The sequence below is a fragment of the Lagopus muta genome, chromosome 1, assembly GCF_023343835.1.
Source record: "Lagopus muta isolate bLagMut1 chromosome 1, bLagMut1 primary, whole genome shotgun sequence".
NCBI lineage: Eukaryota > Metazoa > Chordata > Aves > Galliformes > Phasianidae > Lagopus > Lagopus muta.
Window position 1 is genome coordinate 172,424,252 of NC_064433.1, and position 24,582 is coordinate 172,448,833.

At 39.3% G+C, this 24,582-nt stretch overlaps 1 protein-coding gene across 2 annotated transcripts in view; it reads right to left on the bottom strand.

Annotated features, from left to right (window-relative positions):
• Positions 1 to 24,582, bottom strand: part of KL (klotho) — a 47,643-nt gene that overhangs the window by 19,827 nt on the left and 3,234 nt on the right. Inside the window, exon 2 of one of the 2 annotated variants that reach the window (XM_048953072.1) lies at positions 3,246 to 3,317. The exons of the other annotated variant lie outside the window; for it this stretch is intronic. Coding sequence (XP_048809029.1) covers positions 3,246 to 3,317 — 72 coding nt within the window. The remainder of the gene's footprint in view (positions 1 to 3,245; positions 3,318 to 24,582) is intronic. 2 annotated transcript variants of the gene reach the window in all.

Genomic DNA, 24,582 nt, shown 5'->3' on the forward strand with positions numbered 1-24,582 from the left:
GCACAGAAAAGCATTAGTCAGTCTACTATTGATTGTATTTATCTAAAATTTTACTTGTTCATCTCACTGACTTCCCTAGAACATGTTTTAGTCCACAGTTGACCAGGATTAAGATCATGGCAAACTACACTTCAGTACTTTTCGTGACACATAGCATGTTGACTCCTTGCAAGCTGCTGATGACTCTTTGTTCCTTGTTAGCTCAAACAGGTGTATGGTGCTGACAGATCACTTGGCTTGACTGGAAAATCTTACCAAAAAAGGCTAGTTACAAGAGCTCCGCAGTCACCCGTGTTTTGAGCAGAACTAACTGCTACAGCTTGTGTCCTAGTTTTGAGGTTGCTGAATTTGGGTAGTCTTATCATTATTACTTGCTTTCAGACAGTAGCACATATTGCTAGATACCAAACACTTGACTGACACCTTTTTTTTGAGGATACTCCCCTACATTCTTAGACTTGAGTTAAGCTGGTACTGGGAAAGCTGCCAGTTACTATGGGGATTCTGTGCTCACTATGGTACGTTATTTAGGAACATAATCTCAGCTAAGCTTTTAAACACTTATTTTACCCTTAAAATTCTTACAGCACTAAAATAAAAGTTTTCCATCACCACGAAGATGGAAAAAACTCTCAAGACATAGCTTGTTCCTTGCCTAAGCCCATCCACATCATTGTACTTAATTCATATTTCAAGCTCTGGCATAGCCCTGTTTTCAGGTCAAATATATTTTTTTCCCATAATTTTCCCACACAATATACCTATTCAATAATGCTCAACCTATAATCAACCTGTGAAATTCTGGTATTTATCAGCCCAATAATGATCAAGTTCAGCCTAGATGAAGTACCAAACACATTTCCAAGGCTGAAAAGCCCTTTGCAATGCCATAGCATGGGCCAGTCTACGAAGTCCAAATTCTTGCATTAGTAGCAGAAATAATTCAAGATGGACAAACAGTCTTCATATTAATATGTTGTTGTCATATCCTACTCTACTGCAGTGCTGAGCTACACAGTCCAAGAATCATTAGGCAAAGTCAGTTTAGTAACATACAGACATTTGTTTGCCTGACTACTCTAAATTCCTGCTCAAGATCATTAAGAACTTCCTGGGTCTGGCACTGGCATGTAACATTCTACAAGTTCTCAGTGCTTATGTCCATCGTGATGCATAACCTTCACAACAGCAAAGCAAGAATTGTAATTGGCAACATCATGATTCAGTAATTTGTGCTCATTCCTCTAGAACAAGTTGCCTCAATTTCCAGTTGTGTCTTCTCAACCAATAATAATACCATTCATTTCACAAATAAACTGCACAAATTACCTGCTCTCCGTGCTCAGATGAACTGCCTGTTTTAACTCTCTATTTGCATGTTAATGAAGTCGAATAGGGAAGTGTTACTAAAACTCATTTTGTAATACAAAGAGAAGAGTTAATTGGAAAAGATGTGCAAAGGATTTCTGATTACTAGGAGGCAGACTGATGTAACTCCAACAAAATGTCATTACTTGGTCCTATATCAAAAGCCCTTCTGAAATGAGTATAATTATTGGAATGGTATGGGAAACTGTAGTGTATTATTAGCCCAAATATACTTTGTACCAAGAAGAGAAAAGATGCAATTACTTTTTTTTCCCCATTTGATCAAAAACACGTATTTTAATCAAAAGATGCAAAAAAAGAAAAAGTGAAGTAGGTTTTATCCAGACAGTGTTTTGACAAACATTGTTTTTCACAAGAAAATGATATTCTTAACACTGAGTAACAGATACAGAAATTCAGAAACGACTTGAGAATTTTCCTATATTCTAACACCAATGTATAGAACCTTCACATTGTAGATAACATGCTGGTCGTGTAATTACTTCTTTTTTTCTCTATATTTTTTTTCAGAAATATCTATTTTTCTAGTTTCCTGATAAAGTCCATTAGTCACAAATAATTGATTCAACTAATCTGGTATTTTTGACCAATTTCAACAATGTAGGACCAGAGTTAGACCTGTAAATGATACATAGGATGCCAAGTGAATATTTTTAAGTGTTTAAACATTCAATGTGAAGTTTACTGCAATGTTAGCTTTCAGAGTTATAATACACCTGAACTACATTATTTTGTCACACTTCCTTTTTTAGTGCAATTTAATCGTGGGTTTTGTTTGGCTGTGCGGGTCACATTCGTGCCTCACAAACATGAGTGAATTTATGCCATACAGAAATGATTCCTATTTTAAGAGCAAACAGAGATATTATGGCATTTGTAGAAGAAGAAAATTAAAACAGGTACCTTAACTTCTGGAGCAGAGCATTAACTCCAGAACAACGCCTCTGGTTGGTATGACTCTCATCTCTAAGAAAAAGCACCAAAAATGGCATTAAATATTTGTCTAAAGGCACAAAGCTCTCTGAACCTCATCCTGCCTCGCACGGCCAAGAAACCCTGGGGAACATTAGCAGGACGATGCACACCTGCCCTGCAAATCCCACTATCGTCGTCAGAGGCTGAGCAAACACAACCATACACATCTGGGGGAAAATTCATCTCACCTCATTTTTGTCATCACCTGCATCTGAGCAATTCAGGCAAATGGCAAAGGCGGAAGATTCTAGGCCACAGGTTCACCCAAGCCATTCTTATTTGCCAGATGAGAGTGAGATGAGAAGTGTGCGTTTCCATCCGCTCACCCCACAGGTGGGTTGGCACCACATGGGAGCCCACATTCTGTCTGAGTAAACCAAAGCATCAGAAGAGAAGCAGGCTGGGAAAGCAGCTATGGGTCTCATGAGACACTCTGAAAATATAAAGGTCATCTGGAAAAGAATTAGGCAGCATCTGACTTCAAGAAGCAATGGGAGACAAGATAAAAATAGCTTTATTTCTGACAACAAATGCTTCTGAGACACTTGATGCGTTTAATCATTTTCCGTTACCTCTGACAGAAAAGATTAATTACGGAACTGCACAAAAATAGTTCAAGGAATGCTATGACCCATGTGCATATTAAAGATACGAGAGACTCTTAAGCAGAGTACAAAAAGAAGATAAAAGTACAGAGTAGTCTGAGTGATTTAAAGCTGAAAGACAATCTTGCTGTATTGAAGGGAGCCTAAATTAGTCCCTGACAAAAGACTCGACTCTTGATTGGAATCTGGGACAACAATACTCAGGCAGTATTTAGTGGAAGACCGAGAAATAATCACTGCTATCAAAACTGGTTTGGAAGCACTGAAGCTACATACACATATAAAAGCTCCAGAAGTGAGACTGGCCTTCAATCCTGTTGACATGTTCAAGCACACCAAAAATGCCACCTGAAAAAGATGTGAGGGAAAAGACATGGAGAATTTATTTGTAATCCACAAAAGCAACTGCATAAAACTGTGCATCCAAGGGATGGGAAACCTCCCCTACAAGGACAGGCTGAGAGAGCTGGGCTGCTCAGCCTGGAGAAGAGAAAGCTCCAGGAGACCTGAGAGCGGCCCTTCAGTATCTAACGGGGGGCTGTAAGAAAGAAGGGGACAGGCTCTTCAGCAGGGTGCTTTGTGACAAGATAAAGAGAAATGGTTTTGAACTAAAAGAAGAGAGATTAAGAGTGGATATAAAGAAGAAGGTTTTTTACAGTCAGTGTGGTAAGGCACTGGCACAGGCTGCCTAGAGAGGTGGATGCCCCATCCCTGGAGACATGCAAGATCAGGCTGGATGGGGCTCTAAGCACCTGATGGAGATGTAGGTGTCCCTGTTCACTGCAGAGGAGTTGGACCTTTAAGGGTCCCTTCCAGCTCAAACAATTCTGTGATTCTCTGTTGCTGTCAACAGTGAAAACCGAGATAATAATACCATTTTGCAAGAGCTGATAATCACTGGAAATATATGCACTAGAAAAAGGATGAAAAAAAGTACCAGCAGTTTGGAAGAATCTTTACCAGGAAAAATGGTAAAGGTTGTGGCAACTGAATATATTATTACTCAAAAAGAAACAGGAACATTAAAGGATTTTAAGTCATACACTGCTTGAAGACAAAGCATACTAGAAACACCAGTGAGCACAAAAGTTAGACATATAAAACTCAGATAAAAGTGACCTATGATATTTATGGAATATAAATATAAAATGTTTAATAATGACAAAATAATGCTGCGTCACAGCACTGAGATTAAACAGATGCTAAAAGACAACTGGAAAAGAGAAAACTTGTAATAGTGCTGGTGAGGAGAAGGCATCAATTCCTGATCAAACCTCTGGTCTCATCCAGTTTTATACAAAGTGCATAGCAAAAGAAACAAAGTAGTTGAGAAAGAAGTACAGCATCTTCTCCAGGAATCTCTTAGACCTCAGACTACAGAAAACAGCTCCAAAAACTCCAGAACTCACAATTCTCCCTGTGCTATGGCAGGAGCCAGAAGATAAGATATATAAAGGGATTGCTCTGCAAGTCACACGGTGAGGGGGGCAACCACACTAACATATCCATCAGTTGAAAAAAAGGAAACTATTTTGTGGTTACATGTAGACTGAAAAGATCTGAATGAATATATAAGAGACAAACATTTTCCATAGATAATGGGGAGAAATGCACCCATCTGTGCATCTTCGCCTCTTCAACTTGGAAATGTTTGTTCTACACATTGCTGGTCTATGTTTGTTATCCCAGTAGTTAAACAGGGAGACCGCATTTCTGATGGTTCAGTGGGTATCCAGACAGCAATGTGATCTAGGGAAAAGCTGTAGAAGTAAATGAAAAGAATGCTTTGAAAAGTCTCAGAGAAGTTGGCAAAAGCTAAACAAAGAAAAAAGGCTAATTCCCTATAATTAAAATTGTGTGTTAGGAAGAAAAAGTACTTTAACGAGATGTAAACGAGTAAATACAGAGGACTAAAGCCCATTATCATTATGTGTCCTGGACAAACAAGAAAGTAATAAAGAGGTATTCCTGCTTGCTGGGATTAATCTAACTACCTATATCGCAACACAGATGAGAAAGGTGTTAAAGACAATCTACAATTTTGGGTATAAATGATAGCATAAAGAGCCCCGGACTAAAAGCATCCTGGGTAGAAGAGCCGTGCTCTAGTGTGAATGGTTAACCTAAAATCTTAACCTGGGCACAGCAGCGGAGTCAAAATAAAGTGGTCCTGCTGAAGTATGGAACTACCCCTGGAGATGTACTGGAACTTTTTGTGTGCAAATTAATGCTAAGAATTTTCCAGGAGAAAGACAGCAAGAAACCCCAGTAATGTTAATTTTATGAATGAGTATCAGCTTATTCTGATTTGGCAAAGCAATGTTTGTAGAGCTGGGATAGAATAGGCAGGCAGAAATCATTCCTGAGCTACAATCATTTGCTGCCCTAAAAGCCCCAGATGTTCTTTAGCCCCAGATGTTCATTTATCTTGGAGATGAATGGGTAAAGAGGCTTTTACCTAACAATTGTCCCTAAAGAAATTATATTTCAGAAGGACCCATGCCAAAGTATTTATGGATCCTGACCATCAGCCACACAGGCCATAGAAACATCTCAAACTACAGAGAGAAGCTTACTGGAGCAAGGAAAAATCTCATGAACACTGAACATTTCTAAGGCTTTGATGTGGCCTATCATAAAAGCAACAGAAATTACACTTAGGCAGAGCTGAAAGAGTTAACAAGCACAAGCCGTAACCCTGGGAGAACAGTTTTAAGAAAACTGATGAATATAGAATAAGTGGCACAAGGCAAGAGTGAAATATTAAGGAGTACACCAATTACCTTACCAACAATGAGCAAATATGAAACCCCTTTCTCTACAAGTCTGCATGAGCTCAGTTCTGTTCTTGTTTGTTTATTTTTCTCTATGATTTTATATCCACTATATCCACTAAGACTTTAACCAACTCATTAAGCCTTGCAGTGATGGGAGTGGAGATTGGAACAAAATTTGACCTCTTCAGCATACAAAGAAGGCCAGTACTAGTAGCCACAATGGAATGCTGTTTAAACAGGGCCACTTTATGTGCATGCCATCACCCCTCCGTAAGTAAAGGCACTCAGTTCAACCTGCATGAAAAGAAGCATGCAATGCTCTTGGGAGACTTAGTGCTAACATAATGGGAAGATCAAGAAAATGTAGAGTGGGTGAAAGGTGTAATTAGCAAACTCAGCCTATTTAAGAATATCAGTACTGTGGATTCAGCAGACCAATGAACTGCAACAATAGGTGGTCCCAGCAGCATACCATGGGGATCACATCCAATTTGTTCACAGGAAAAGTCACTTTGAGGGGGCTAGAACAACAGAATCACAGAATCACAGGATGGCCAGGGTTGGAAGGGACCTCAAGCATCATGAATCCCCAACCCCCCTGCCACAATGCAGGGCCACCAACCTCCCCATTTAATGCTAGACCAGGCCAGGGCCCCATCCCATCTGGCCTTGAACACCTCCAGGGACGGGGCATCCACAATCTCTCTGGGCAGCCTGTTCCAGCACCTCACCACTCTCTCTGTAAAGAATTTTCCCCTGACGTCCAACCTAAATCTCCCCTCCCTCAACTTAAAACTATTTCCCCTCGTCCTGCAGTTATCAACCCTTTCAAAGAGTTGATTCCCTTCCCCTCTGTAGGCTCCCTTTAGGTATTGAAGGGCTGCAATGAGGTCACCCCGCAGCCTACTTTTCTCCAGGCTGAAAACAACAGAAGACAGTTCTCTCTGGGAGAAGACATTAAATAATGGATACAGAAGTATTGAATGTGTATTATAATAAGTGCTTCTACTAGATAGATCCCCTCTGTCTTCAGCACCCAAAGATAACAGCTCCATGGTTGCCAATATTAATTGGCAGGTACTTAATCTTGCAACAAAACACTAACTGTTGTATCTGGAGACATCGCCACTAAGTATAATGACAACCAGGGTTTCTAGCCACCAAATGGCGTCAGAAGGTATTTCTGGATGAATGTACTGGTGGGTAGCTTTTCTCATTGCTCATTCCTCTATGAGAAACAACAGCCACTAGGCACTAATAGCAAAGAAGGAATCAGAAGTCTTCAGTGGCTAACAGAGGGGCATTCGGTCCTAGACAGTGGTATAGGAATTATAAACTCAGGCAACGGATGTGCAACCAATACATTACAAACTGTAGCAGACCATACACCGCAGTTGTTCATGTCCAAATCTAGCTCAATCACTGATGAGATCATAACCTGATTTACTTTGCTATAACAATGGCAATTAAATGTAATCATTCTGAGATCAGAGTTTTGCATCACTAACAATGGGCTACAGAATAAGACAGAAAGTTCCAATCAGTCTTCTAGATGAATGCTCAAAGCAGGTCACCACGATAAGCTCTGTATATGGGATGGTACCAATTTTCAATCTTCAGACAACTGTTTGGATCATAACTTGACCAGATGTGAACACAGAATTCTTCCTTGTTTTTCTAATCAGTCTGCAACTGTTTATGTGAGATGCAGCCGTGCCTGTATGCATACCCAATGTACAGCAATCACTATAAATTATCTCATTGTTCTGTTTTGTTCTGTTTTGCGTGCATTTAACAGAGCTGACTGAACGGTGTGATTTCAATTATCCAGTACCTTTGCTTAAGCTGCAAAAATCACTGAAATTGTATACCACATTAACTTCAATCCAGTAACTTTTGGAATAGATTTTGCACGGTTATTGCAGATAGTGAAGCACTCTGTAGCATCTGAAGTCCAGTTGGTTGTAAAAACCAGCCAAAAAAGCAATGATTATAGCACACTGCAAAACCAAACAAATTGAAATAACAACTGCAACAGAGAAGGCTGAGTGCCATTCTTGATGGGAATCCCTCTTGTGTGGTCCCCTTCAGCTGCACGAACTTTGAACTTAGCTCTACATCATGTACCTGTAATCCTTCCTGTGTCTTTTTTACTTCATGATTTGTGTGAAATAGAAGAAAAAATGAGCAAACTGGGGAATAGCTATGCCCTTGGAAGAAAGAATCAAGGACAAGGCTTGATGTCTAAGTTGTCTGCCTATCTTTACAACACTATGTAAGTCTGACTGAAAAGCTTGAATTAATACACTGGCTATTACTAGCTGTAATTCTTCCTCATGTTAGTGTGTCCATGTTGTTTGGCTACAGGAAGACCTGGGAAAGTGAAAGAATTAAATCTGCTTACTCGGCAAAGGTGCACCTCGTCAGCATCCGCAGTCACTGGGGGAGGCAAACCTTGGACAGACAATGTTATTTAATTGAATCATTGCACTCCTCAGCAGCCATTCAGCAGATTAAGTGCAGCTGTTCAAATCAGATCCCAGAAGAGAAGAGAAAAATTTCAGCACAAGGAAAGATAGGGAAAAGATTCAGGTGGGGCAAGAGAAACTCTTGGGTATGGAATTTTTAAAGACTCAAACAACAGAGCTACGACATCAGTAACAGACAGAACAAAATGGGACATCCAATTGCAGAGAGGGAAGGGCAGAAGGAATTTTGTTTTTTCAATTTCTTCAGAGGCAAGAATAATTTATGTGTATTTACTCAGGTTTTTCCACAAGCTCCCAGCTGTACTGCAATCATAGATTAAACTGGATCCAATTTATATTTCCCCTGATTTGGGAATTGCATTTAGAACCTCATCCAACGCTTGCTGAAATCATGAAAATGCACTTTTCAGATATGAATAAGTCTCTTTATGTCTGTTTCTAAATGCATGTTTAATGGCATTTATAAAATTGCTCTGCTACAGTATTAACTCAAAAGTGTACAAATGTAAGTTTTCCTGCCGAATTCTTCCAGTCTGCAAACATAATAAAAGGCATCATTTAAGCTCTTAGGTGGAATCTTACAGAACAGAAAACTGTGACAAACAAGAAACATTTAAAATAGATTGTGTAACTCTTACTTTATAAACATAATGCTCATTTTGTTGATCATCTGTGGAAATTAAGCCAGGTTTCACCAGCTTGTATACAAGGAATCTAACTAGTTTGGCTGACACAATACTGAATAAATGTTTTAACAAAATGGATAGGAAGCTAAATGTTAGGAAAGGTGAGATAAAAACACAAGCTACAGTTTTTTCTTTTTTAAAAATATATCCTATATTTTTATATGATGCAATATAGAGTAGGGAAAGGGTCAAAATATCAATGTACTGCAATCCCAGCCTTAGCAATTCAAGGCAGAAATCACAGGAAAAGAGTTGTCATTCAGTCCTTACAGAAAGAAAGAAAGGAAAAAGAAGGCAGAAAACAGCAAAAGAGAAGAAGGATGTTGTCAGTGCAGTCTAAGTCATAAAGAAAAGGTCGTGTGTTGGTTTAATACATACAGTCTTAAAAACTGATCAACTACTCCTCTTCCAGCAATCCCTGTTTGGTCTCTGTACTCTCACCGCCATATACTGGGCAGTACCATGTAAGTATCACCTGTCTTAAAGAGGGGCAGTTCAAAGCAGAGCCAGAGAGACACCTCACTTCTAAGTCCCTGACTTAAGAGCTACATGGGTATAGCAAAACCTCTCAGTAGATGTCCACAAAGACATCCATCAAAGCATTCTCAGAGCTACATAGGTTTCTGCAAACTAGCAAAGTGTTACAGCCCCTCTTCTAGAGAACAGACATCAGGCTTGAATAGTGGAGGGTAGGAACAGCAAGAAACCCAATGACTGAACTGTTTTAAAACCCTGTCTGCTTTTTTTTCAGCAGTACAAGCTCATGCAAGCAGCCAGATGTCTTACATAGACTCTGGGCTTGTTAGATAGAAAAGGAGATTAAGTGTATCCCTGTGCCTAATAAAATTATAATATGTAGCTGGTTAATTTCCAGCGATAGTGCCCACATCTCCTTTAGCAACAGAACATAGAGCCAATAAATTGGAGGCCTCACTATCTACAAAACTCCATGGGCCAGAAGCTGATTAGCAGCTGGAGTACATGAGGTGTGCTCCTACAGAGCAGTTTGCAGATTACCTCCATCCAAAACCTATCCTGTCGCACTTCAGGCTATGAACTATATTGCAGCAAATGGAGACAATTAGGAAATTGATGGTGCACACATGATCCTGTGCAGAAGCATACTTAAACAGCTTAACTCTATAAAAGCAAGAAGTCTTTCATATTTCTCATCAAAATCCAACAGCAAAACAGTCTGTCATTGTAAGTGACCTTGTGTGGTGTACAAGGTAGTGATAGAGTTGTACAGCATTTTTTTTTCCTAAAGAGAAAGATTTTCCTTAGCTACAGTTATGCCAACACAACCTCTAATGTGAATAAGAAATTTCAAGTTCCAATTTACCTTACCTTAATGTACGTGGCTAAAATTGGTCAGAAGTATCATGCCCTAAAAGTCTTCCCAGAGCCTAAAGTGAGCATAAGGTAACTAACTTAGATGTAAATGCATGCAGCGTAACATCTAAAGTAAAGTGAGACAGTTATACCAGTTTTTTTAATTGGTTCTTTCCAATTTATAGGATATTGTTTAGCACACTTTAATTAAATACATTTAATATATATGTAAAGTAAGAGAAGTTTATTGCTACCCTGAGTGCTGTCTCCATAATCCCTCCTATGGGGATGACTCCACTGCAGGAGAGAAAAATGAAAGAGAAAGCAAAGTCCTGATTCTGAAAAGTCTTATTTACTGCAGAGCAGGGGTTAGTTCTGCTAAATCTGAGTCTCTCTAGGATTCTGCAGGATGGTGGTTAATCAGTTGCTGCATTTTCACTGTGGACCCAACAAAAGATTTCACATAAAAGTATAAAAAATTCTGAGTAAGGCACTGGAAAGGCTTTGTTAAATCATGTAATATTGCAGAAGAATGTGATGAGTGGTATTACTGTGAAGGGATTCTGACTTCAGAGAATTTTCACTACAAAAAATACTTCACTGGAAAGTCGTTACCACCTTTTGATCCCATGTCTACTACCTGACAGGGATTAGAAAAACAGGATTATAAATTTAAGAAGAACCTCAAGGGCACCACTCTGCTGCCATGGGCATATATATGATACAAACCCACTCATAACTTGATGCAGATTCACTCTGACATTGGCGAGGCATTTTGTTCTTTGTATTCCCCCTGGAAGACTACTGCAGAGTCATACTTCACAAATGGTTACCAATTATTTTGCAATTTTTGAGTTAAGTTTATTCATGTTCAGTCTAAACAATTCTGTTCTTATACCAGAACTATCCTTTGCCTTAGACAGTTATTTTCTTTCTTGTTTCTGCTGTTGATCTATTAATAGAAAGCAAGTATATCCTCTCTCAGTGTTCTTGTTCAGGTAAATAAGCCATGTTCCGGTAAGATAATTCCTCATCTCCGCTGGAAACATCATCTGATACAGACATTTCAACTGCTTTACTGAGATAGAGATTAAGTTTATCTTCTTTTCTTTCTCTAGATAACCAATTATCACAGAGAGCTATCAGCTTGATTCTGATACCATAAGTTTGCAGTGTTTTGGGTCCATTGCACCTGTAGTTATCTATACCTAACTCCCATTCTCATTATCTTTCCTGTCTAAGCATCTCAGGGCTCAACATGATCATACTCCTTGACAGATCAGTCAAAAAACATTAATTGGTTTTGGAAGTATATTTATTTCCTCACTACTTGATGGCCATATATCTTACCCTGTCCTACTTTTCCTTATGCAAAGTAAAGAACCACATGATAAGGCTATTCAGTATCCATGAGATGTTGCAAGGAATACCATGGCCATTTGCTTGCTCCACTCTACAAGACTAAGGAGGCACTGCCTGGGGCAAACTGTATTGATGTCCATCAAATGCTTCCCTGTGTCAGAAGACTCAACTGGGGTCTCAGGAAAAACAGGGAGGAGCAGGAGATACAAGATTTCCTCACAGATCTGCAGAAGGTAGGATATGCCTTAAACCTGTAAGGCCCAGACAAAACCAGCATATGATCACATAGCAGAGCACAAAGTACTTCAAGCCAATTTTTGAACTCTCCTCATTTGCCATCTATCCCTGGAAGCCCTTTAAGCACTGGCATAGGCTGCCCAGGGAGGTGGTTGAGTCACCATCCCTGGATGTGTTTAAAAACCATTTGGATGTGGTGCTCAGGGACATGATTTAGCAGAGGGTTGTTAGAGTTAGGGTAGGATGGTTAGGTTGTGGTTGGACTTGATGATCTTTAAGGTCTTTTCCAACCTGAGTGATTCGATGATTCTATGATTCTATTTCATCCCAACTCTCCTCACCTCTATTAACCCAAGTGTGATAGTCTGTCTACGAAAAACTGGATTTGAATTCCTCACTATGGATTGTTTATACCCCATAGACAGAGTTGGGATTTTTTTATTTTTTTATTTTTTGTCTTAGGATGAGATTCACCGTGCTCACTTCTCTCCACTACCTGTAAAAAGACCCATAGATCTGGGTCTTACAGTCTGCTGAATATGTCTGAAGTTAGCTCTAAAATTATCTCAAGTTATTAGCTCCCCTGCATCAGTTCCACAGCCTGCAAGAGACAGCTGCTTATCTGGCTATCGCCAGCTCTGACACAGCACCACTGTATTACTCTCAGGTTCTTGATTCACCACTTGAAAGGATCCACCTCTATGTCAAAGTTTTGCAAGCAACTAAAGACAGGTTAGTCAGTGTCTTCATTTTCTAACTGCGGTGCAGAGCCAAAGGACATGAAGCTACACTCCCAGTCAGCCCAGTGGACAGCTGACTCAGAGCTGGAGAACAAGTCCTAGTCACTCTTCCCTCTGGGATCACTGGGAATGCTGTCAAGCCACATAAAGGGAAATATTTTTACACTAGACCACTTTTTGTAATGGCTATTGAAAGGCCAAGTCTTGAAAAGCCAAGCAGATGCCAAACTATGTCTCAGAGCTGATGGAAACACTGCCTGGAAGACGGCATGGTGATGCTGGTAAATTGTGGGGCAGGATCTGTTTTCCATGCTATGGCCTCTCTCAATCCAACAAAACACCCTGCTGCTGACAGCTGTAATTCAGGGTGGATGTGAACCTCAGGTAGTTTAACATTATGTTTTCAGACACTGGATAAGTATAATTTGCAACTGATAAACTTTGCAGGTTGAAGATTATCTCAGCTGTACCCAGTGCCAACAAATTACCTTTATGATATACACAAAAGCAAATGCGAGGACATTGCCAGCTCTAATCTCCATCCATCTCTCCTATTAGCATCATGATGTTCATCAAGAGCTGGCAGCCAACTGACAGGTGAAACATCATTTCTGCACTGTCTGTGTCCACCCTTGACTAGGCACACTGTTCTTCCCATACTGCCCTCCTGCATCCTCTGTCTGGAGGAGATAAACTGATAAAAAAAACTGCTAGAACATCTCACAGACTGTTCTTCACTTAGCCCATCTACTTCACAGTCAGCAAAAGAAGCGAGCCTTTTTTCAGCAAGAAAAGGCATTTAACCATGTCCAAATAACCACATCTCACTACAGTTCCAATAATCCACGTTGCTGTTGGTTTTTTTTTCATTTATACTGGCAGCGTCAATTCCAGCAGTGCAGAACTGCAGAGGTTTCATTGGGCACATTCCAGAATGACACGCATTTTCTAATGTCCTCAACTCTAGATAGTTTGGTCTTTAAACATTGTGAGACAAAAAACTGAGGGTTTGGGCTGGTTTAGGGTTTCCCAAATCTATACACAATCACTGCAAAAAACAATAGTGAATGATTCAGTAGCAAGGTCAGTAATTAATCTTACCAGAGAGATAACATAGGGGCCAAGAAAGTAGTGTTTTTTTCATACCTGTGGAAGAGAATCACTGCAGTGGGACAGGCTGTCCAACCCATCTCATATCTGCTGAAGAAGATCGAGAATAAGATAATCCACAGAAAAATGTGAAAGCGCCCGAGAAAAATGTGGGATATTCCACCTTCAAGCATCATACTGATTTCTAAGTGGGATCAGTTTAAACTTTAAAAGATGAGATATAATTTTTCTTTCTTCTTTTTTCTTTTTTCAAATGAATAATCATTTTAAGTTGTTATCTGTATTCATTACTAATCCTGGTTTTTAACTTTGCCTAATTTTTGGTCCGAGTCACCTCTTTCATCAGTGAGCTCCACCAGATTGGCTATAACAAATCATTTTCTTATTTTAGTTTTCAGTTATTATCTTCTCCATTTATTGATTGTTCCTGAGAACATACGTAAGATATGAGTCCCTCACCTGTCTCTAAGCAAACACAAATTTCGAGTTGTGTTCAGTTTCTTCCCAGCCCACAACTGAAACCTCTCATGGTCTTTAGCTATAAAGTCTTATTCTTGTTATCTACTGTCAAAAAATTGTATAACTTTATAAGTTAGTCTTCTTTAAACATATATCTTATTTAAACTGCAAAGTGCCATATTAATCTGTCCTATCCTTCTCCTCCCAGTACGTCACATAAAGGCCATCATTCAGTGATTTATGGCAACAGGAAACACAGAAGTCATGTACAGAACTTTGGCTGCAGAAAAGCCGAAGGCAGATTGGGGAGAAAACAGGGAGACCAGATGGGGAGACCAGACACCTGAACAGGATATGGCACTTTAAAAACTGACACAACTCCTTTGCTTGAAATCAAAGTTGTTCTTCACATGTGTACTTTTAAATGGCCACTGCCACAAAAATAGTGGAACATCAGAAAAGCCTCTCAGAACACGAGATCTAGATCTCCTTAGTTCAACGATTCTGTTTTGTTTTTTTTCCTCAGGCCTTCATGGTGATATCCTATCTCCTAACATATGGTAATTAATCTTTAAAAATACTGCCCGTTTTCCTTTCTAGCTGTTCTTAGCAGATTCAGAAATCCACACTCTCAACTAAACTGTGTGTCTTCAATACAAGATCATCCTTCTTTCTTTAACTACAGATGAGTAGGTGTTCAGTCCAAGAACAGTAAGCATCTAAGGAAGAGCAGATTATACTGAGCAATACCCAAAAGATCTGCAGTCTTGCAAAATAAGGATGGGACTCCAGCTACTTCCTGAGAGGAAAAACAGTAAGGAAATACTGAAGGGAAGATAATCCTCTGTGCTGGGAACAAGGAGACACAAAAATAACCAATGATGAGGAGAATTGAGCTGTCATGGGGAATAGGTTTGAGAAGAGGAATTATATATGTCAGATAGGACAAAGTAATAAGGATAAGCAGACAATTTTACTATGAATGGGAGAAGCCAACATGTGGACAAATACCAGAAAAAAAATGAAAACTGATATTTAGTAACTATGCTTTGCCCAACTTAGGGAATTTGGCAAAATGACAGAGCTCAGTTTTGATGTCTCTCAAGAACCAATTTCTTTTGATTATTACTAGAGGTAGTCAGGTAGTGTCAGTACCATATCAGGACAGATTCCAACATCTAGTATAAAACCCTCCTGCAAAATGAGCCAAATAAAAATGCTTTGCTATTCATGATAAAACAAGATATGTTGTGTTTTATTGTACTGAGTACAGGAAAACCACTAAAACCTTTCTAAATATAAAATCGAAATACTGCAGAAAAGTCTCATTCCAAATGAGGAAGGCTGTCTCCTGCAACATATCATGGCCTATGAGTTTTTTTCTCCGATTCTCCCATAAGATTGCAGCAGCCAGTTAGATGTCTGAAATTGTTTTATTACACAATCTGTGATGTAACAAATAAAAATGAGCCTGCCTGGCAGCTTTTCGGGCAGCTGTCATTGCTACTGTTTCTGTCTTATGTCCAACGTCAACATTAGTGTCACAGGAAGTCATGTTCTCTAATAGTTAATTTTGGTGAGTTTCTCTATAGATTCGACATACGAATTGACTTGCTTTTCCCTGCATACCTCCCAGTATGACCTTTTCTGCCACATGCTGAAAAATCTTAGGCATTTCTGCATGGTCTAAGGGTTTCAATCCCCTATGAATATGAAATGCAAGCACTTCACAAGTCTTTTTCCAGACTCCCCAGGTCCTTTCCCACACTGGGAACATGATGAACAGGCTGGAATGGAGCAACCTGGTCTAGAGGAAGGTGTCCAACCCTGCAGAAGGGTTGGAACTTGAAGATTCTAAAAGTCCCTTCCAACCCAAACCACTCTGCTATTCTATGGTTCTACGATACAATGTGTATTTGACCCTTTCCAGTTCCTGTCTAACTTTGTAGTTCACACTTGCATACTGATTTCATCCCTAAAATTATCCCCCCTCAAGAAGTACTCCCTCAAAACGAACAGTCTATCAGCAAAAAATTGGATCACCAAGTTTAGTATTACAGCAAGCTTCCAAACCCAGATACTACTCAGTAGCATTCACTGTTCAACTTCTTTCCCATGTTCATCGGATTGTGAGCCACAAAACAAACCCAGAAGCTTTTCAACGCAAGAAAAACCACCCAGGTTCTCCAAATGTCACAAGGGGCCGTAGGAATAAAACTGGAGAGAACAAAGATATCATCAACTCCTAAGGCCTTGCAACAGAAGGGAAATTATTTAGAGAAAATTCCCAATTGAACCTGTGAACCTTCCATGTTGCTGAGAGAGGGGAAGAATGAGGTGACACAAGAACCATCACTGTTCCTCGACAATATAACTTGGGGGAAATTCTTTCCTGACTGCCAGGCCAGAATACCCAAAATCAGATCCCACAAGACAGTACCTTTACAGTGCTGCTCCTATTACCATTTCACCAACAACCAATTTTGAGATGGTGTCCATATCATTACTCTAATCTGTGCTATGGAAAAATACCATTTCTGAGCTGCTCTGTGCTACAGTTTGCCAGTTCTAATATCCAGACTCTGAGAATGACCGTGCCAATTTCCTGCTGCTTTTATTGGAATTCTCCCCTCTTTTAAGCAGCCATTTTCAATATTGCTTTCCTATTTGCCAGAAACAGGGTGAGGGAGTGGGAAAAATAACTGAGTAATTACTGTTTCACACAAAAGTGGCACAAGCAGCTCATCTATGAATATAAGACATGAGGAAACAGCTACGGTGCAAGAATTTTGCCCTGACAGTTCTGAGACTGTTTTACTTATTTCATCAAAGAATAAAACCATCAGATTGCAGCTTCAAGAAGTCAGTCATACTGCAGTAGCTTATATAGCAATTTCACAAGGGTAAACTGACCCAATTTGAAGCCATGGGCACTTATCCAGTGAGGGAATACAGAAATCAGTGGATGAAATGACTGATTGACTCACTGTATTAAAAGAAAAATTTTTGATAACACATCAAAATTGGAAAACAAGAATTTCCATGGCAAAGTAAAAATAAAATGATGACCTTTTATTTCCCCTAGTTCTCAGCTTCTTTGGGAAATGACATATCTCTCTCAGATACTTTAACAGGAGTGAATCAGCAAATTCCACTTGCACAGGTTTTAGATCCTTCTGACTTGCTCTAACTGAATTACGTTACTTTCTGAAAACAGGAGGTATCAGCAATCTGAAGGAAGGCAAGCTGGCCTGATGGAAGGCACTAATGACAGGTAACAATAAGGAGGAAAAAGGACTTTTTGACTGTACCAAGCATATCATAAGGAAGCAAAGCTACCATTGGACCATATTCCAGCAGCATTATTCCTTGCCCTGCTTGTCCCAACCGTCCCTTCACATTCAAAACAAAAGGTATTTTCATGGCTGGAAGGGGAAATGGATTTAAAAAAACTGAGTTCTAGAGCTCTTTCAGTGCATTCCCAAAGTCCTACATTTGGCATGGCTGAGGTGATACATGAGTACAAGAATACACATATTCTTCAAGGAATACATCTGTTCAACTAGTTAATTTACTTATCTGCTTGGAAGTGACAGGATTCTCAAAAGACGTTAAAGGAAAATTCATTTCTCAATGATTTTCCTTAAGCTACTTTGAAAAGCTCTGCCTTAACACAGCAGCTCTCCTTCCTTTTTCGGGCTGCTCAGTGCTCCCCACCTCCCAGTGCTGGTGGCAAGGGGAGGACAGCAAGTGGAACACCAGAAGCCAAGACAGGATCTTGGATTGAAGTTCCATCGCTGTGAAGCATGATGTGTGATTTCATGAAACTACCAGCCAGCTTCCCCAGAAAAGCTCCAATGAGATTTACAAATAAAAATGAACCAGCAAATGCCTTACCTCTGGGGGACTCATTTCACATCAAGTTTAATTTTTAGTGCCAAATATGCACACAAAAACGCAATAATTTCTTTTAAGTCCATCCCCCTGCATTCCAACTCAGCACTCGTCAGATTTCCCCGGCTCTTCATTCATTGTCCATTTCCTAGGGGATTCCTTTTCCTATCACTGTCTGCTTTTGTTAAGACTCTTTCTGGCTGGGTTGTGCCCCCTCGTGGGATGTATAAGTGGTTATGGTGTTCTGCTCTGGTGGCCTTTCACTCAGATTACCAACCTGAGCTGTTCAAACACAGCTTGTTCCCAAGTTGACATTATTCTACAACAGGAACAGAAAGTAAGAATGAAGTAAGTGTGTTACAATTAAGCCATCATAAGCCAGCTAAAGTTTCATTCCAAACCTGAGGTCAGAATTATTGGATAGACTTTTAAGTAAGGTTGTATTACTTACACAATATAAAACGGAAGAATAACCACCCAGTCTGACAATGCAACATATTCCTGATCTACTTTCTTAAAAGAAAATAGATGATGCATAATTCGATCATTTCCATATATATTTTGTAAAGGAAACAAAGTTAGAATAATTAATCAATAACTACAGTCGTCACATGCCTGCAGCAAAAATTATTTCTTAAAATGCTGAAAGTCAAATGAACAAATTCAGTAAACTTTGCCCTCAGCTCTGGAAAACAACTGACCCAGTAGAGCTGTTGCATATTCAAAAGGACAAGGAAAAAGCTGACTGAGGAAAAGGCACTGGAAAATCTCAGTGAGCTCTTATCAGAGCGTGTGAACAACAGCCCCAAGCCTGTCCCCTCTCCCACCCAACTATTTGCTGTCTTTCCTAGAAATATAATCAAAGCAAACAGATGCTGCTGTCTTCCCAACTGTAAAGCAAATAGCTTGTAAACTTGCACGGCAAGACATAATCCCAGCGGGACATACATATTCTAGCCTTTAGTAAGGGCACTAAACTGATTAACCTACAAGAGGGTTACTGGGTTGACTTTTGGACTCACAAAATAACAAGGCTTTTCCACAGCATAATCTCTCCTGACCAATTTTAAATGACTCAGCTGTCTTCAGAGGTGCACTAAGCTGAGTAAAACAGAACTCAAAGCTCAGCTGTTACCATGACCTAAAGAGCAAGTATCAAAATGTGCAGACTGAAGTGACAGCCCACTGGAAATGTGCATGGCTAGCCCTTTTGCTCAAAATCCTGTTGCAGGGTGCCCTGCAGCAATCCCAGCCTTTCAGCATCCCAGGCTGGCTGGATCCTGAGATGTGCACAAGCCCCCGTGCTTCCCATCACACAGAAGCAGCAGAGCCCATCTGCCCATCCGCAGTCCAGTTCCCTCAGTTCCTATACCAGCTGTTTTAAACAGCATCTGCAAAGATTTTGGTAACTGGGGGAATTTGGAATATCTTTTTGTTCAGAATCCAAACAAAACTAAATTTTAAACTTTTGTAGTTTTCCATGACAGTGAACACTATTTTCTTCCCAGACTAAACACATATACAAAGGAAGCAACACAAATATGCTTAAATCTGGCCAAACTCAGAGACTCTTCAGTGCTTTGTTTTACTTACCCCAGGATGTGACTAGAAGGACCTCCTCTGCCAAATCTCCAGGGCAATATACCACAAATGCACTACAGAAGGCCAAGGTTTTTGTGTTTTGTTCTCTCAGAATAGTACTGAAGCTGTTACAGCAAGCCAGAAGTTGCTATCATCAATATCTTAAACAAACTATATTCACTGTTGATATACATCGTATTACAATTTTTCTTCCACTGAGTTTCATTTGCAGAGTTTAAATTGTGTCATGTATCACTCTGCTATGAATTTGCAAGCAAAGAAATATATGAATATACAATACAGGTTTACAAGTCACCTCCACTGCCAAGAAGTGCATCAGAAGTGTCATTTCTCAAACTGTTCTACCATTAACACTGAAGAGCCATTACAGACACAAAAACCTTCAACACCTGCTCAGTGTTCTCCACGGGCTACCAATGTCTTTCATTAGATAATCTCATTTTATTGGTGTGGAATATTTATCCCTTTAACTCTACATTTTCTTCCTCTCCTTGATATTATACCTAGAAGTATTTAGAGAGAACACTGGTGTGAATATAGTTCTTGTACATCCTTGATATCATTTGTTTCCTACTCACCCCACTTTTCTGAAAGCTCCAGTCCCTGGCTATGGAAAATGCATATCTTTCCTCTTGTGCTTAGCCATTTACTCCTCTTTCTTGACAACCCACCTTCTGCTTACGCTGGCACATTTTCTTTCAAGTGCAAATTCAGTGCTGTTTCTCTTCCATAAGCTATACTTTTCTTTCATGTTTATATTCATGGCCATACTCCATGGGTCACCTTCTCACTCAGATATCTGTCCAATATTTATTTCAGTAATTTTCAAAACACTCTGATATATTTTCTACAACCTTATTGTCCTGGTTTTGGCTGAGATAGAGCTAATCTTCTTCATAGTGGCTGGTATGATGCCCTGTTTTAGATTTGGGATGAGAGCACTGTTGCTAACACACTGATATCTCAGTTGTAGAGCAGTGCATACACACAGTCAAAGACTTTTCAACTCTTTACACTGCTCTGCCAGCAAGGAGCTGGGGAGGCACAAGGAGCTGAGAGGGGATGAAACCCACATCTGATGTTGCTTATGGACTGACTGGGCATCTGCAAGTGGTGACGACTACCTTAGTCACCAACGCAGCATCTCCAAATCACTGCATGCTGCACTGCTCTCAATTTTTTGTCCTTATGGCTGCTGCTTGAAAATGGTACTACCAGATATATAGATGTATTCACTGCCTGTATACATGTCTACTTGAAGAAATAGTAAAAGATGAGGGATACAAATATTTTGTTTCTCAAAGTAGACTACAAGGGAGATGCTGTTACTCAAAAAAAGAGTTAATAAATGTGAGGAATCACGCTAAGGTAATTGCCCAACTGTATTTACCAAAGCAAGAAAGATCAGAATTTGACCCTCCAGAAGATGGGCATGTGATGAGTGAAGCAGGTTTCTAATGCCAGAAAACATTTTATCCTCACAGGAGAAGTCATTTGAACCAGAAAGGACAGTTTCACCAGCTAACAGTTGCTGAATAGAGGCTTCTTTTACTTGACCCATCATGGAGACAGCAATAGGAGCTTCTTGCCTTCGGTCAGAACAAAAAGGTGGGGGACTAAAAAACAGCCAGCTCTCTCAAATCAAAACACACATCTAATTCTGCAAAAAAATGAGGGTGGGCTTTATTTTCCAGGTCCCAGTAATATCCCAAAGTATGTGTGGGAAGCGTGTTCATCAACTAACTACCTTCAGTACTGGAAACCTTTCATAGAAGATGAAGTGGAAAATGGAGAAGTTTGCCATACAAAGGAACAGATGGTGACAGGAGTCCTGCCATACACTTCAGATCCCTCAAAACTATAAGAAATCTCTTCTAACTGAGGAAAGAAGTTAAAAAGAAAATACCAAGAATGTATTGATTTTCTGTGGCCTTATTAATGGGAAATAAAAAGAGTATCAAGGGGCGGACAGCTTTACACTCATGTACCCAATAAAACTGTGCGAGATGTGATATTTCTTTTTGCCTATCTAAGTGCCCTTTTCTATATTAAGCTGTTGTTAATCATTACTCATTATCTTTCTGGCACAGAGCAGAGCCCTGCCCAATATGTTAAGCAAAAACTTTGATCTTAAATGAAAAGCATGGTATTTAAAAAGGAAGCATACTAAATTACCTTGGATAGGAACCAGAAATATCACCTTGGTATCTCCAGCAACTGCTGTTGTAACAATTAATGCTCAGGCACATGGCACTTAAAATGAGATGTAAAGACACAGATTTGGGGTTGTCTGTAGAATTAAATACACAGATTCACAGCTTTTCTAGGTCCTGTGTGTTGAGTTTTAAGAACATTTTCTTTAGTTTCTAAAAAAGCTTTTTATGTTACAGGATGTATACACCTGAGGGAGTCCACTTTTAATTTTCCTTCTCCAAGTAGTCCTGATATTTCTATAATTAAGCATCAAGGCATTCTTCAAAGATAACAAACCAGTTTTTATTACAGTAGAATATTTTAAAACAACATTCCTTTAGCAAATGCATATGTTTTCAGGTAGAAATGACAAGAGGAAAGTTATATACTCTATCTTTGGAGGTAATTCTAATAACACAAGCATCAGTGAAAGACCAAACTCCTGTTTACCACATTTGAAAACGAAACTCAATTTATTTTTTTTCTTTTGATGACTAAAGCTTCAGGAAGGTACGTCAACTTTCAGCTGTTGATATAATTTGCAAACACAGCATAAACATTCCTAGCCACTTGCACAGAAAACTGCATTTGAATTTGCTGCATGGTTTGACTGTAGTTGTTTGTCATCTCTGGCATTTGAAAACTACTTAATTCAAATGCTTGGTGATTAGCATAATCATTACTGCAGTAAATTATTTACAACTATATATACACTACCCAGTTGGAAAAAAGACTGAAATTCAGAACTGGAAATAGAACCAATCTGGTTTTTTTTCTTTGAATTAAGTCTTAACGACAGTAAGGACAGGGAAAAAAATACCATTGCTTCGAATCATTTTTTCTTTTTTTCTAAGAAAAAAACACAACTGGATGTTCTTTCACAACTACAATGAGCTGCGTTGCTTTCAGGAAAATCCAAAGTAATTCCACTTGCACTGAGTGAAAGTTTGATGGCTGTTTGAATGCTGAAAGAAACAACATGCAGCAAGAAAATACCATTCTCCTGTGCTGCAATTATTGACACCTTATTAGGTTTAGAACTGAAGGTCAACTAAAGTGTACTTACCTTTTGTTTTGGAAGGGAAGGAAAATCAGTACTCTGTTGCTATGTGACTGGTTTCCAAGCAGCAGTTCCACTCACTTCTTTGGGGAAACAAAGTGTTCTTCTGTTTCTGCAAATGCTGTTTGTATTGAGTAAATCCAAGTGCGTCCAACTCAGACAATATGGTGTGAACTAGTAATGAAAAAAATGCATTTGCAAAAAACAGAATGCAATACAATGACCTCTATCAACAAGAGGTGCATCAGATACGCGACAGATTGCTGGCATGACATTTTCGGGCTGTTGACTCAAAGAGAATGCCAACCTTTATAACCTGTACTTGATCCACCCAATTTATTCTGTGAATAAATGTGCGTTGCTTCCTCTGTTTTTTAGCAGGTTTGAAGTGCATGTCAAAAGCTACACAAGTGTCAATGGAAATACTATCAAAGGGAGACATTTTCAACAAATAATGGTTGACATCCCTGAACAAACAACTGTGGACGCATCCTTAAACTGTTTTTTTTAGATAGATGTTTTTGAATGATTATTATTTAGTCTTCATGAAAAGTGCCTCCTATTCTGTCCATTCAGAGTCTGATATGTTGCTGTAGTGGAAAAATGAAAGATAATTAACAAGTGCAGGACAACAGGACAAAATCCATTCAAGCCAAACTTAAACATCATTAATCAGATTGAACTTCATCGCACTGTTTTCAGCAACCCTGAACTGAACAACCTGAATTGAATCACAGCCTTATTTGATTATTTATTCAGATAATAAATAACTCATTCAAAAAGAGAGAGCCCAAAATCCACATTCATATACGTTGAATTTTCAAGAATGTAAAGGAAATTATTTAGTCTTTTAATTAGTGTCCTGTAAAATAAATTAGTAGACTTCAGCTTTCACTGGCTATTAAGCTTTCTACTCCTGAGGGTCTTCAGTTTGAATAAATGCAGAAAGAAGACATTTAAAGCTGTTTAAATATTATAAATAAGGAAAAAAATGCCATGTTAAGAGTCCGTCTGCTCATTTGCTGAGAACCAAAAGTTTATGAGGATATGTTTTACCTTTTAAAAGACAAACATTCTGCAGGCTTAATTTCACTGGAAGAAAAGAGACAAGAACACCACAGAGAAGGAAAACGAATTAGGAAGAAGACTGGGACTGGATGATTCAGGTAATGTAAGACAAAAGCTGCAGAAGTTTGGGTTCCTGAAAGGGTATTTTTGTGTGGGATGACACAACCTCATCTTTACTGATGAGGCTGTAAGAACTGGATCTCCCAGTAGCACGGTGCATACCCTACAAGCTATGTGATGAAGAAATAAGCCAGTAACTACTGCTCTCATACAAACCAAGGCTGCATCAGCTCCTGAGAATAACTGACCAAAGTCACCTACAAAACTATACACTGTCCTGCATCCATTAAAAACCATATTCAAATTGTAAAGTCAGTCATGCAAAATTATGTAAGAGGAAAATTTAATTTGCACATGGAAATGTAATTCAAGGCTTTAACCGTGTGTGATGTCATTTTGTCAATTATTACAAGACAGATAGCAGGCTGCGTAGTCAAAGAAGCAACGTTCTCAGCTTCCTATCTCACTGCTTGCATGGTTGAAAGGTCTATTATGAATAAGCTTGGGTAACGTAGAAAGCAGAAAGAGGACTGCAGTGACAGAA